At 41.0% G+C, this 14,077-nt stretch overlaps 1 protein-coding gene across 2 annotated transcripts in view; it reads left to right on the top strand.

Annotated features, from left to right (window-relative positions):
- The window catches only part of lrp1aa (low density lipoprotein receptor-related protein 1Aa), a 125,753-nt gene extending 111,899 nt beyond the window's left edge, over nt 1–13,854 (top strand). The window contains exons 69-90 of one of the 2 annotated variants that reach the window (XM_088084293.1): nt 116–222; nt 302–434; nt 523–645; nt 757–879; nt 1,577–1,717; nt 1,800–1,937; nt 2,952–3,071; nt 3,215–3,480; nt 3,598–3,779; nt 3,925–4,031; nt 5,194–5,313; nt 5,871–6,047; nt 6,162–6,302; nt 6,387–6,560; nt 6,729–6,890; nt 7,080–7,263; nt 7,346–7,453; nt 8,801–8,874; nt 8,965–9,058; nt 9,205–9,243; nt 9,980–10,124; nt 11,963–13,854. In XM_088084293.1, the coding sequence (XP_087940419.1) occupies nt 116–222; nt 302–434; nt 523–645; nt 757–879; nt 1,577–1,717; nt 1,800–1,937; nt 2,952–3,071; nt 3,215–3,480; nt 3,598–3,779; nt 3,925–4,031; nt 5,194–5,313; nt 5,871–6,047; nt 6,162–6,302; nt 6,387–6,560; nt 6,729–6,890; nt 7,080–7,263; nt 7,346–7,453; nt 8,801–8,874; nt 8,965–9,058; nt 9,205–9,243; nt 9,980–10,124; nt 11,963–12,103 (2,999 nt within the window). In that variant the 3' untranslated portion in view covers nt 12,104–13,854. The remainder of the gene's footprint in view (nt 1–115; nt 223–301; nt 435–522; nt 646–756; nt 880–1,576; nt 1,718–1,799; nt 1,938–2,951; nt 3,072–3,214; nt 3,481–3,597; nt 3,780–3,924; nt 4,032–5,193; nt 5,314–5,870; nt 6,048–6,161; nt 6,303–6,386; nt 6,561–6,728; nt 6,891–7,079; nt 7,264–7,345; nt 7,454–8,800; nt 8,875–8,964; nt 9,059–9,204; nt 9,244–9,979; nt 10,125–11,962) is intronic. The other variant, XM_042499984.2, reaches the window with a different exon arrangement.
- Nucleotides 13,855–14,077: the final 223 nt, after the last annotated feature.

The raw sequence follows: 14,077 nt of genomic DNA, 5'->3' as shown, positions 1-14,077 counted from the left end.
TTCTCTCTACCCACCCTTTCTTCTCTTTTTCCCTTTACCTTGCTCCTCACCTCTACTCTCTGTTCCTGTTGGATTCTTCTGTCACCTCTCTAAGCTGTCTCCTCTCTGTCCTCAGTGCCTCGTCAGTGTTCGGAGAGCGAGTTTTCCTGCACAAATGGCCGCTGCATTGCTGGACGCTGGAAGTGCGATGGGGATCACGACTGTGCCGATGGTTCAGATGAGGTATCAACCACTTTTTCTTCCTGATTCACATTCAGCTTTGATATTTGACACACTAAAATAATTGTTTTCATTGTTCCAGAATGGCTGTGATGTGAAGTGTGACAGTGATCAGTTCCAGTGCAAAAATGGCCATTGCATCGCTATCCGCTGGCGCTGCGATGCTGATGTTGACTGTTTGGATGGTAGTGATGAGGAGAAATGTGACAGCGGTGGTAAGAAACACACTCACATTTTCTGCTCATGTATCAGTAGCAAATGTAATGCATCACTCATTCCTCTCATCTTATCGCCGTGTTTCAGTGGGTAGACACTGCCCCCTGGACGAGTTCCAGTGCAATAACACTCTCTGTAAACCTCTGGGCTGGAAGTGTGACGGTGAGGATGACTGTGGAGACAACTCAGATGAGAATCCAGAAGAGTGTGGTGAGAATCCCAGCATTTCGATAGTCAACAGTATTCTCGAAGATGACTTGAAACCTTGCTTGGATGCAGTCTTCTCTTTTTCTTGATGTGTTGTTTTTTTCTGTCCTTAAGTTAAATTCCAGTGTCCACCCATGAGGCAGTTCCGCTGTCATAATGACCGCGTGTGTCTGCCTTTATCAAAACGCTGTGATGGTGTCAACAACTGTGGGGACAACAGCGATGAAGTCAACTGCCGTGAGTTTGTTTGCACGCTTTTTTTTAGTGTGTTTTTAATAATTTCAAAGGGAGACACACCGGCTCACTGTTAAATCACATCAACAGTTCAAGAAAGTATTTAAATTCAAATTCAAATAGCTTTATTAGCATGAACAAAAATATGTTATTGCCAAAGCGGTTCACAGAATAAAACAAACAAAAAATAATAATTTTACAAATATTACATGCATTTATTCATTACATATTTTAAATTTACTGGTGCTCTATCTATCTATCTATCTATCTATCTATCTATCTATGTATCTATCTATCTATCAACAAAGAAACAGTTACAGTAAATTTTTAATTCAAAATCAGTAATAAAGTAAAGTGAGAGTAAGAGTAGTAAAAGAAAAGGCAGTGTGAGCCGTGACGAGGTGAACTCTGGACTTCTGTGTTGTTTTGTCGGTTGTAGATGTTGCATTTTTTAAATTTTTGTAAAGAACTGTGCTCCAATGTCTTTGCACATAGTAGCAGGAAATAGTGCTCTGTCTCCACCTCTGTTGACAGAGCAGACACAGTCTGTCTTCACGAGGCATTTAATTTAGGCATGAATTGGCATTTATTAAACTTGTAATAGGATAGGATTCCAGGAATCCAGAAATCATGGAATGTAAAGACAAATCAACATAATAATTAGGGTAATGACCTCTCTGTGACCCCTTTACTCCTCCAGCATCACTCCCTCCCACACCAGTATGTCAAAAAGATGAGTTCAGGTGCTCTAACGGGCGTTGCATCAGCTCTGTCCTGCGCTGCAACTACTTCAATGACTGCGAGGATTACGGTTCTGACGAAATCGACTGCAATAAGAAAGGTGTGTTGAGTCACAGTATGGACGGTGTACATTCTGCGTGGTTGTCAGTGTGAATGTATGTGACCTGTGTCTGTGCTTGCAGAGACAGTGCTAAATGACTGCCGCAGTAACAGGACGGTGTGCGGAGACGGAGACGAAGCCCACTGTGTGGTGAATGGCACCGACTCCTTCTGCTCCTGCAAACCCGGCTTCCAATCCAACGGACGTAACAGATGTGAAGGTACAGTTTTCTCTGCCCTCGCTCTGTTTTGCAAATCTAATTTTGTGCTCATCTGCTCAACACTAGGACGTTCACAGAGTTGTTTTTATCCCTAATCTCAATTAGGTCAGTTTCATTTTGAATAATAAGTAAGACTTGGAAAAAATAACTTTTTAAAATTCAGTAAATAAACTTCATACATTTATTAATTTCACAGTTGTGCTTTATTCAGTTGCAGAAAGAAGAAATCAAATGCATTTTTAATCCATTAATAAACTATACAATCATTTAAAATGTAACATAAGCCTCAAATTAAATCAAGAACATAATAATGGAACACTTCAGTGACAAAATTACCATTTTTAAATTGATAAGTCATGCCATGTTACCTTTAATCCGGGAAGAAAACTTTTTTCACATACGCTTCCATGGAAAACGCCTGATTTATTAATTGATTGGGGACTGCATTTTATTATCAGCAAAATATATTAAAATATTCACATACAAACTCTCAGACAACTGGTGCAGTTTAATCTAAGACTCATTTATTCTATGCTCAGTACTTCTAAAAAACATGACTTTTTATCTGGTGTCCCCTGGCGTTTTTATTAGTACATTTTTAGCAAAAATGCATGTGTTTGTGAAGTACTTAGCATAAGGTTGGATAAGTAAGACTTGGATAAAACTGCACAAGTTGTGTGAGAGTTTGTAAATGGATGTTTTGACATAGTTTTGCTGTTGTTAAACGTGGTCCCCAATAAATCGCTATATCAATATGTTTGTTGTTTTCTGTGAAGACATGCAAGAGCACAGTTTTCTTCACAAATTCATGTTAACAGAGCATAACAAACTGATTTCAAAGCTGTCATATTGTGAATGAGGTATTCATTTGAAATAATTTCATTGATGTAGAAGAAGAACATGTAGGGGTTTTAATTTACAAAAAAATGACATGTTTTTGAAAACACGAGGGGGGTCAAAATGACCCTTTGGCAGTGCTAGTGTGTATTTAATGTGCATTATGTTGTTTCACAGATAAGAATGAGTGTCAGCAGTTCGGAGTGTGTTCCCACATTTGCAACAACACAAAGGGTTCCCACAAGTGCAGCTGCCACAAATACTTCACTAGAATCAATGACACCTGCAAGGCTGACTGTGAGTACTTCCATTATAACTGATGCTTTCCAGGCTAATGTGTGTGCACTGCTTACCTGCCTTCATTTTCTTGTGTCTCTGCTGGACTGAAGTGATTTGTTTGTCCTTTTTCTGTCCTGACATAACTCTCTGTGCATCCCCAGCTCCGAGACAAGTGCTCTACATCGCTGACGACAGTGAGATCCGCAGCCTGGACCCATCCATGCCAAACTGGCGCTATGAGCAGACCTTCCAGGGCGATGCAAACGTGCGCATCGATGCCATGGATCTGCATGTCAAGGCTAACCGCATTTACTGGACAAACTGGCACACGGGGCGGATTTCTTCCTATGATTTGCCTTCTTCCTCCTCCTCCCCCAACAGCAACCGCAACCGACGCCAAATCGAATCAAGGGTCACAAACGTGGAGGTGAGTGCGCATATTTGTGCTTGTGTTTTGGCATGCATGTGATGGAAACACAAAAAAAGAAAGATGTGTGTCCATTTTTGGAGGGTCTTAGTGCTGTTTGTCTGTCTCTGTGTTTAGATCCCTGATTTGAAGATGCCCCGTGGCATAGCTGTGGACTGGGTGGCAGGGAACTTGTACTGGACCGACTCTGGTCGAGACGTCATCGAGGTGGCCCAGCTTAGTGGAGGACGCCACCGCAAAACCCTTATCTCCGGCATGATCGATGAGCCTTATGCCATTGTAGTTGACCCCCAAAGAGGGTGAGCGGGCCATTGGGAAACTGGGAGGCGTGATGATACAGGGAAACAATTGTAGAAAGAATTGTAGAAAATTACAAAATTACAAACTGAGTTTTCATTGTGATAACAGTGCTGATAAATAGAGCTTTAATGTTTTCATTATTAGGAAAATGTACTGGGCAGACTGGGGCAACCATCCCAAGATTGAAACAGCTGCAATGGATGGAACCATGAGAGAGACTCTGGTGGAGGAGAACATCCAGTGGCCAACTGGTAAAACATGCACACACATACAGTACATAAATACAGGAATACTTCACCCCCCCCAAATAATCATTTGTATATCAATCACTCACCCAGTGTTACCTTGAACTTTTGAAGGAAACTTGTTTTTTTCTGGCATAAGTCCATGTTGAATGGAGCATCCAAAAACTGAGAAAATTCTTGAGGGATTAGAGTTAAGGAGTGCATGTTTAACAACAGCAGAACTATACCAAAGCATCTGTTTACAAAGTCTCACCATCATTAAAGCCTCATTAATCCAGTCATATGCTCAGCACTTCCTAGACAGACAGCCCTCTCCAACAGGGAACTGAACTAAAAGTGACATTTATCTGTGCTCTCTTCAAAGCCAGACTTCATTCACACAAACAGTAACTTTACATCTCTGAACATGCAAGCTGCTGGTCCACCACTGCCTTGAACAATGAGTCTGTTTGTGTTATTGTGTGACTTTGGTGTTGTAAAGGGTTAGTTCAGATTCCTCTAAGTCACAAAAGATCACAAACTGATCGAGGCAGTGATAAACCAGCAGCTTGTGCCTTCAGAGATGTAAAATTACAGTTTTTGTCAATGGAGTTTGAACTTCAAGAGAACATAAACAAGTTTCATTTTGAGTTTCGTTCCTCGTCTAAAAGCGCTGTCTGTTTGAGAAGTACTGAGCATATGAGTAGATGAATGAGGCGCTGGACTAATGGCTACAAGCAGCAGTGCTACTGTTGTACTCATCGACAGTATAATGTGATTCTTTGTTTTATTGTGGACGTGTTGTGAATTATGTGTTGTTGTGCATTGTTGTTTGTAGTTATTTTACTGCTGGCTGTGCAAAGAATTATCCCTCGGATAGTAAAGTTGACCTTGAGACTTGGATTATACTGCATGAGTTGTGCGAGAGCTTGAAAATAAATGTTTTGTTGTTGTTAAATATGGTCCTCCTTTAATCCATCAAGAATTATCTGTTTTGTTTGAAGTTTTTGTATTCTTCGTTCATTGAAGGCGTATAAAAAAAAGTTTTCTCCATGAAGTCAACGTAATATGGGGTCAGTAACTGATATACAAAAAGTCATTTGGGGAGACGGAGTATTCCTTTAATCATCTGTCCTGGACTAAAAGCACGTCTGCCTTTTCTAATGCTGCTCTCTCTCTGTCTGTATAGGTCTAGCAGTGGACTACTTCAATGAGCGTCTGTTCTGGGCCGATGCTAAACTCTCCTTGATCTGCAGCGTGAGGTTGAATGGCAGTGATGTGGTTGTGGCTGTAAACGGCATTAAGAACAGTTAAGTGGCGCATACTGAGGAGGGGTCGACAGATTATTGGCTGGGCTGATTATCAGGGCCAAAATTTGGCATTTTGCAGATTATCTGAAAAATGGGATGAACTTTTATTTTGTGAAACCTAAGGGAGCTTTTTTTAATCTATTTATTTTTTATTTAAATTTTCACTTCACTTTTCACTTTTTTTATTTCACTTATAAATAAAGTTACAGGGAACTTGCTGTATTTATGTTGAAAGTCTGAGTTTTGATTCAACATTGCCAAAGGCATTTAAACAAAGTTTTGTTTTGGAGTTTATTATATTCCAAATTCTAAATATTGACAGAAAGATTTTAATTTTTATTGTAAACTACTACTACTGTAAACTTTAACTACTAATCGGTATCGCTATCTGCCCTGAAAAAACAACATTGGTCGACCCCTAATACTGAGACCCATACATGTAATCAGTACCAGAGATCAGTCTTTATTAGTCAGGAATCATTTGTAAGAGTGTATATTTCAGCATGAATACTGTGTGTAAAGCTTCCTCAACATGTCTCTTCTGTTTTCTACTCAGAGCTCCATCAGCCTTTCAGCATTGATATCTTTGAGGACTACATCTATGGTGTCACCTACATCAACAACTACGTCTTCCGAGTGAATAAATTTGGCAGGGGCCCCATCGAGAACCTGACGACTGGATTGAACCACGCCACAGATATAGCTTTGTACCACCGCTACAAGCAACCTGAGAGTGAGTAGAAAACACACAGAAGTTCACTGAACAATCACAGCAAAGAGGAGATGACTAAAGCATGTTTTATATTTTTCTCTTTATTAATTTTGGTTCTGTCTCTGTCTTTCTTAGTGACTAATCCCTGCGACAGGAAGAAATGTGAATGGCTGTGTCTGCTGAGCCCCAGTGGACCAGTCTGCATCTGTCCCAATGGGCGCACGCTGGACAACGGCACATGTGTGGAGCTGCCCACTCCCACACTGTCTCCTATCTGTGAGTAAATCCACTCTCCAACATAGAGCACACAAACATACCAGCACCTAAATTTTTCTGACTGAAAATGATTATTATCTGCAGCTCCTCCGAGCGGCACGTGCTTGGTCCAATGTATGAACGGTGGCAGCTGTTTCCTGAATGCCTACAAACAGCCAAAGTGTCGCTGCCAGCCTAATTATGGAGGAGATCGATGTGAGATTGACCAGTGCAGGGACTACTGCAAGAATGGAGGCACATGCACACCTTCCCCTACAGGTAAGATTTGAACAATGCAAGCTGGTTTGGGCTTTTCTATTAAAATATGACTTTGCAGGCCTCATTTATGTTTTTTGTTGGCGTATTAACATGACTCATCCTGTCTCTCCTGACATCCCTTTTTAGCCTTCTATGAATTTATTCTTTCATATGTCTTTCCTTGCAAAGGTTCTCCTACCTGTCGATGCCTGACGGGCTTCACAGGACCAAACTGTAACCTGCGCACCTGTAAGGATTACTGCAAAAATGGAGGCAACTGTTCAGTCAGCACTGGAAACCAGCCAACCTGCAGCTGCCCCTCTGACTTCCTGGGCGACCAGTGCCAGTACAGTGAGTGCTCGCACTATCTGTCACACATGCATGTTTAAAAATGTTCAAACTGCAATACTGTAGATGATGATGTGGTTAATAAGCAGTGCCCTCACATGTTTGTGTGTTTGTGTGTGTGTGTGTGTGTGTGTGTGTGTGTGTGTGTGTGTGTGTGTGTGTGTGTGTGTGTGTGTGTGTGTGTGAGAGCAGGAAGCTGTGAAGGCCACTGCCTGAACAAAGGCACATGTCTACAGAGTGAAAACGGCTCCAAACTGTGCCGCTGTCCGACTCAGTACACCGGCAGCACATGTGAGATTGACAAGTGTCACTATTGTCGAGATGGCGAGTGTATCCCCAGCAGCAGTTTCACATCTACAGGGGACTTCACCTGCCGGTAACACTCATCATTTACTCAACACAAACAAACTTACACAGGCTAAAATATGAGTGTACTGACATTTTTTTGTCTGTGACAGCTGCACAAACGGAAGAGTCCAGCCCAGCTGTTACACATGTGATACCAATGAGTACTGTGCAAACGGCCAGTGCTCCATAAACCCCATCACAAGGCTTCCAGAGTGCAGGTGAGGAGCTGTGTCTTCAGTCATAATACGGCTTCAAGCCTAAAGAGCTCATGCAATATTTTTCTGCTCGTTATTTTATTTTATTTTTTCAAAAATGATTTTGCGAATTCCTGTGAGATGGTGCATTGCAAACACTGTATATTTTCACCAAGGATAGGAGGTTGTTACCAAATTCTGCTTAACAAATGTGACTTCAATCAGCTCCAAAACTTCTGTGTTGTAAGTCGGATTTACACAAAACTTGGTACATTCCATTCATACTCACTCTATATATTTGTTTCAAGAACCACAAAAGTCCGCATGATTTTCAACAATTTTTATTTTTTTTAAAAACACATTTTTCTGTGGGTGACCTCTAGCTCTAGCCCACGGGCACACAACTAAAAAGAGTCTGTGTGCTTCAGTGTATGGGGCGTGTGGAATGGGTTGAAACAAAGCACAAATATAAATCAATTTAAAAAACTATGAATGAAAACATATATTTGGCAGGTATATGGATGAGAAAAGGTTGTGTTAAGGGTCTTTCTGTTTATTTTGTAACACTAGGGGATATTTGGATTGTAAACAAACCTGGGGTATTCATTTATTTATTTAATTGGGTGGTGAGTAAACTGGGGATGGTTGTGTGTACACAAGTACAAATCAATCTGGGAATTTGCTGAAATAATATATGAGTTAAAAGACAAGTGAGAAAGTGGTAGGGATATATAAGTTTTACTTCTACCTGCTCTGTACTCTTATTTAGTTTGTTTGTTTATGATATGTTTTAATTTGGTTGGGAATGAAGATCATTGATTCTTTCTGCAGTGGTCTGGGTGTGAGTCTGGCCTGTGGCCCTTTGCTGTGTGTCATTCGCCTTCTCTCTACCACCTTTTCTGTCTTACGCTGTCCTATCAATAAAGGGGAAAATGCCCCAAAAAACAAAATCTTAAAAAACAGAATTTAAAAAATACTATTTTGAAAAAGCTCAATAGTAGACACACCAGCAGCTGCAAATGTGCATCTGCTTTGTGCAAGATTCTGGCCATGAATAAAGGTCAGTTTGTCCAAAAATGACCACATTAGGAGGATATTTTTAATCAAGCATTTTGGGCATTTCCACAAAATGCTTTTGAAACGACCAACAGCTGGTGACTGCGTTTCCAAAGGCACAGATCTGGTCATAAGTGAATGTCTGTGTGACCGTCATGAAACCTGTTACATGCTTTTTACTTCCAGCAGCCTGCGTTGGCTTGAACTAACAAAAGCCACTTACAGCTATATCTGTTATCATTTGAGTCAAAATATCTCCAATGCATGACTGTATACATGCATATCTCTATTTCTTATCTTTTTGTGTGTGTGTAGATGTTCACCTGGCTGGGCGGGGCATCGCTGTGAGTTTGTAGCTAACCCTGACGGTACCTCGGGTTCAAGCGGACGTAAGTCTACAACCATGACATCAATAATAGTGGATTGGGATAAAACTCTCCGGGCACCATTTCTATGTTTGTGTGTGTTTGTGTACACAGGCACAGCCTCCATAGTGATCCCTGTGCTGCTGCTGTTGCTGCTGGTTCTGCCGGCTGCAGGAGCGTTATTCTGGTACAGACGGAGAATGAGAGGGTGAGTGACATATTTAGAACATAAGACATTAAAGCCTCGTTTTACCTTTGTTTTCCCCCTTTTTCTTCCGTTTTCTCTTCTTTCTTTCCTTTCTTCCGTCTGCACTTTTCTCTCCTCTCTGTAATGGCATGTCTTCTGCTCCTCAGGTCTAGCCGGCCCGGCAAAACCGGCTCCAGACGCTTGCGGTAACGGTTGCCAGGGTTACATTTTCCTTCCATACCCTCATTCAGTTCTGCATCCTGATGCTCTCTCTTTCTCTGTCTCCTCCTTGCTCATAAGTCTTGGTTTGCTGTGCGGTGTTTGGTCCTGTGGTGAATGTTGCGCCATTCTCTCAGATGCTCCTGCAGTATCTCTCCTGTGTAATCGCCCTCCTCAGAGCGGCTCCAGGGCAGATCTATTGAAAAGACGCATTGAATAGATCTGTCTATGCACTCTAGTGCTGTAGATAAATCATAATGTTGTCCATCATATTGTGCCATATATTGTACTTACCGTACTGTGCTGTGGTTTGTATTGTGCTAGTGTCTCTCACAGTGAGAGATGGACAGTGTGACAGCATTCTTCCAAGCTCAGATTGGAAAATGCAACGTGAAAAATCCAGCATTTACACAGAGGTAGAAACCAAAGATGATGCAGACATTTGTAGCATATTTTGGGGGATCTACTGGTGGATTTGTCTGTACATTAACAGTCCCGCATCCAGGTCCTCTGTGTCTGGATCTGTGGTGGGCTACATGAATGCTGGGTTTGTGTTGGTGCCTGTGCTGTGGCTTAGTTCCCTCAGCCTGGATGGTGGTGAGAGTCATATGATGCCTCTTCCCTCCCTTCATAATGTGGCTGTGTCCCCGCTTGCTCTGTTTAGGCTCCTGTAACCTTGAGTAAGACATGAAGGTATGACTGTGCCCTTCATATTCTGTATAGGGCCAAGGGCTTCCAGCACCAAAGGATGACCAACGGGGCCATGAATGTTGAGATTGGAAACCCCGCTTACAAGATCTACGAGGGCGAGCCAGATGACGACGCCGGGGAGCTGCTAGACGCAGACTTCACGCTGGACCCAGACAAGGTAGAGAAAAATACCTGGCACACAGACCGAATCACGATGACGTCGTGCTAACAACAACACACTGGCGAAATCAGCAAGCTTGTTTATTTCTGTTGTCATGGAGAGTTGCAGGAATGAGTCCTAAAACACAGACGAGATTTAGCATTTTAGCACCTCTCTCATCTGGAATTCATCTTGTTTTTCAAATGGGTTTGTGGTTAGATGTCTGAAATAGTGTTTGTAGTTAAGTCACGTCACATTTATTCACAGAGCACATTTAAAAACAACAAACACTGACCAAAGTGCCTTACAAGGAGATAAAATAGAACAGAGGCATGATAAAAAAAACAGCCGTAAATCGGAGCAACTAAGGCCCTGTCCAAATATCCGCTCTTGAGCCCTTGTGTGTGCTCTCGCTAAGGGATGCAAGACCGTTGGGTTTCCCAATTATTTAGTTTTGTTCTCCATCAGTGATCATAACTGCCCTTCTGCTCCCTTAATGCACTCCTTCTGCAAGTAAGCATCATACCACATCCCTGTCACATTGGAACATTTCAAACAAATTGGGAAACAAAACGGTTGTTTCTGGCAGACAAGACAAGGAAGCAAACAAATCTGAGAAAAGTAACGTCTGACAGCGGCGTGATGAAGAGGGAATTGCGTTTTAAGTGTAAGTTACATTATACTGTTCTCATTATACAGTTTATTTACCTGTTTGTTGGGCATCATCGTCAGTGTTCGGATGCGGTTTAGAAGCTTTCCTCATCTGCGGTTCCTAATTCTCCAGATAATCAGCTGGCAGTGATTTCTCATCAGTTTTAGCAGCAGTACTGTGAACAGCGAGGCTACGGCCAACACCATGTTTTGTCTCTTAGGTAATCGGAACAAAAGTGACGTAGGTAAGTGACGTGTACGTACCTGTCCCAGTGCTGATCTCACACAGCTTCCTTGTGCGCTTACACCTCTAAATGCACATTTCCTCAACATCACACGAGTGTGCACCTCATGGAAGACCTAAGGGCGTAATGCGGATATTGGGACAGGGCCTAAGAGCTCTTAGAGCCAATAAGAGCGTACGATATCGTGACAAAAATCACAACAAAAAAATATGAACAGAGGCCAGTACGGGGGAGATACGGTCTCTCTAACTGGTACCAATGAGTAGTCCTGCTGTGTTTTGAACAAGCTGCAGGTGAGATAGGACTGACTGACTGATTCCTACATAGGTGGAATTAAGGTAACTGAGGCGACATCTTGGTCTAAAATCTCCAATTATTCAACAGACAGGAATGTTTTTAATTTTGCAAGTGATCTGAGGTGATAGAAGCTAACAAGTGGCTAAAAGAGTCTACAGAGCGCCATCACGCCAAAACAAAAGCCTCATTATGATGCCTTGCCACTGCAGTGTAGTTGCTTGACAGCCTAACATTAGCTTTTTACTTCTGGCAATGGCATTTAGGCTACAAATATAATGAAACTGGTGTTTATTTATGAAGATTATCTTGCTGGACAAGTATAAACATTTTTCTGCCACAGAGCTTGTTTTCTGCAATGTTCTAAAATCCAAAAGGTAATGTATCTGAGCCACCAAAAAATCTTAATCAGTTTAAGAGTGTGCTATATTTGGAATATTTTACCTCGCATGTTAACTAGTTGAGGATAGATAGATATACGTAACGGCCTTTTGATAACGAGGTATGGCGGTGAAAATATTCTAAATATACCACACACTTAGACTGATATTAATTTTAGGAAATTCTAGTTGGGCCTTTATCTTGGTGGCTTTACATTTGAGTCAGTCTGTCTATACTCGCTACAGCACAGTATATATCTGATGGATGACTTTTGGCTCTTTCTAGCCCACCAACTTTACAAACCCAGTATATGCCACTCTGTACATGGGAGCACACAACAGCCGCAACTCTCTGGCCAGCACAGATGAGAAGAAGGAGCTGCTATCACGTGGAGACGAGGAGCCCCTCGTGGACCCCCTGGCATAGACTGTCCATTGGCCCTACGCTATTCCAAACCCACCCCTCTTCTTGCCTTTTGAAAAAAAAAGAAACAAAAACAAAAAAATCTATAAAAAAGAGTGAGAAAATTGATAAAAAGTGTGAACACTGTATAAAATGTACAAAAATGAAGGACTACTTTTGTATGTGATTGCAGTATTATATTTTGTTCTTTTGAGATTCCTCTGGTCAAAAATGAATAACATTTTCTATGAGAGATTTTTAATTTACACTTTGTCCCTTACCCTTTACCTAAATAGCCACTACCTCTGTGCAAAATGAAATGGAAACAAGAAAATCAGAAGAAAAGATGCTATCATTGGAGCAATTTTAATTTTTTATTTTTGTATGAATTGTATAGAAGAGAAAAAAAGACATTGTTCCATTTCACCAGTGCCAACTGTTTGTTGTTTGTGTTGACTTTGAGCGGGAAAGGCAAAACTCAAAGTTTTCTAAATCGGTACATATGTTGTCTTGCTGGAGTTTTTCGGCAGGATTGTGTGAGACAGATTCGTGATAGCACCGTTTGTGTATAGCACATGTACAATGTCAATACCAGATGGCAACTACAGTATTTCCACGTAATTTCTTCTCAGAGAACAAATGTTCATAAAATGATTGTGTTGTCTTCCTTGCACAGAATTCATATTTTACGGTATAGTGTGTACTGTAGGCTTTATACCGTAGGATGTAAAACAGGTATGTTTGTTTTTATCACATTGTATGACAGTTGGAGCTCGAAATTAGAGGAGGAGAAGCGTTTTTAGTGTGTGATTATGGAGTTGGAGAATGAGGAAGTTGGTTCATGGGTTAAACATTCCAGGCAGACTGATGGGTGGAGATTACGGACGTTAAGAGTTAAATGCCTTCGTGGGTGGGCGGTTGGCTGTGTGTATATGCCCAGATCACAGCTGGCTAATAACAGGAGGGTCAAAGCAGATAGTGCTGATGGGTAGTGCCGTGTATGCACTGTTCAGTTGTCTGTTACAAGGGTCTTCCTTCAGATGGAAAGTGAGGCTGTGATTATGGAAAAATAGAAGGAAAGAAAATTATCGGGATTTGTTTGTCTTTTATTTCTCCAGTCAATTTTATTTGTAAAAACCAGAGACCTTCTGGCTTTGTGAGTAGATTTATCTTTCTACCTTTAGAAGATCAAAGTCTGTACGTTCACAGTTTTGTAGTGACTCAGTCTTAAGTGCATTATGTTCATTTGGTCTTTAGCATTTCTCCGCTCGTCCTGAGCTCTTTCTAATCTCTCACTCTCCTCTGTGCCCTGCTGCTGCTAATGCTACCATTCCGGTCGCTCTGACACGTCCTTACGCTCAGCCTCTGTCCCAAAATGCTGCTTTCTGTCAGAAAAATGTGTCAGCCATATCTTAATGCATGTGGAAAGTAACACCAATCTTTGATGTAACTACAATAACAAGTTTTTATTTTGCTTACCTGTCAGCGAGTGTTATTTTATGCTGTTGTATATGTCTTGTCTTTAATTGAGAGAAGTACAATCATTTTACCTAAAGAACATTTTTTGCAAAAATCATACATGCATTTTCAGAATTTCTTTGATTAGTCAATTTTTTTTAAATGAAAAATGACACATAGCTTTTATAGTACACGATGCATGGAGGCTCAGACTTTCTTCTGGAAAGAGAATAATGTTTAATTTTTGCTGGAATACTTTACAAACTAAATAACAGATATTGTTATAAATAAAATTTTAAAAATTGTACAGAAAACAAGCCACTGTGTTTTGTTTCTGTTGTTCACATGCTGATATAGTCAAGAATACTGTAATGAGTCAGTGTTGGTTTAATCATTTATTAAGCAAACAGTAAAGTGCCTATAAAATGTAGACATAACCTTCATTGTATGTATGCAGCTTTCAGTCTTATACTGTTTTCAATTGAAACATTTTTTCAACAGCAAAAATAAAGGACATGCTTATTTTCAGGAAAGTTACAC

This window comes from Plectropomus leopardus, chromosome 2, assembly GCF_026936395.1.
Source record: "Plectropomus leopardus strain MGB_pleo_1.0 chromosome 2, ASM2693639v1, whole genome shotgun sequence".
Classification (NCBI taxonomy): domain Eukaryota; kingdom Metazoa; phylum Chordata; class Actinopteri; order Perciformes; family Serranidae; genus Plectropomus; species Plectropomus leopardus.
The sequence above is the reverse complement of the archived record's forward strand: the minus strand, read 5'-3'. Positions and strand labels throughout refer to the sequence as shown.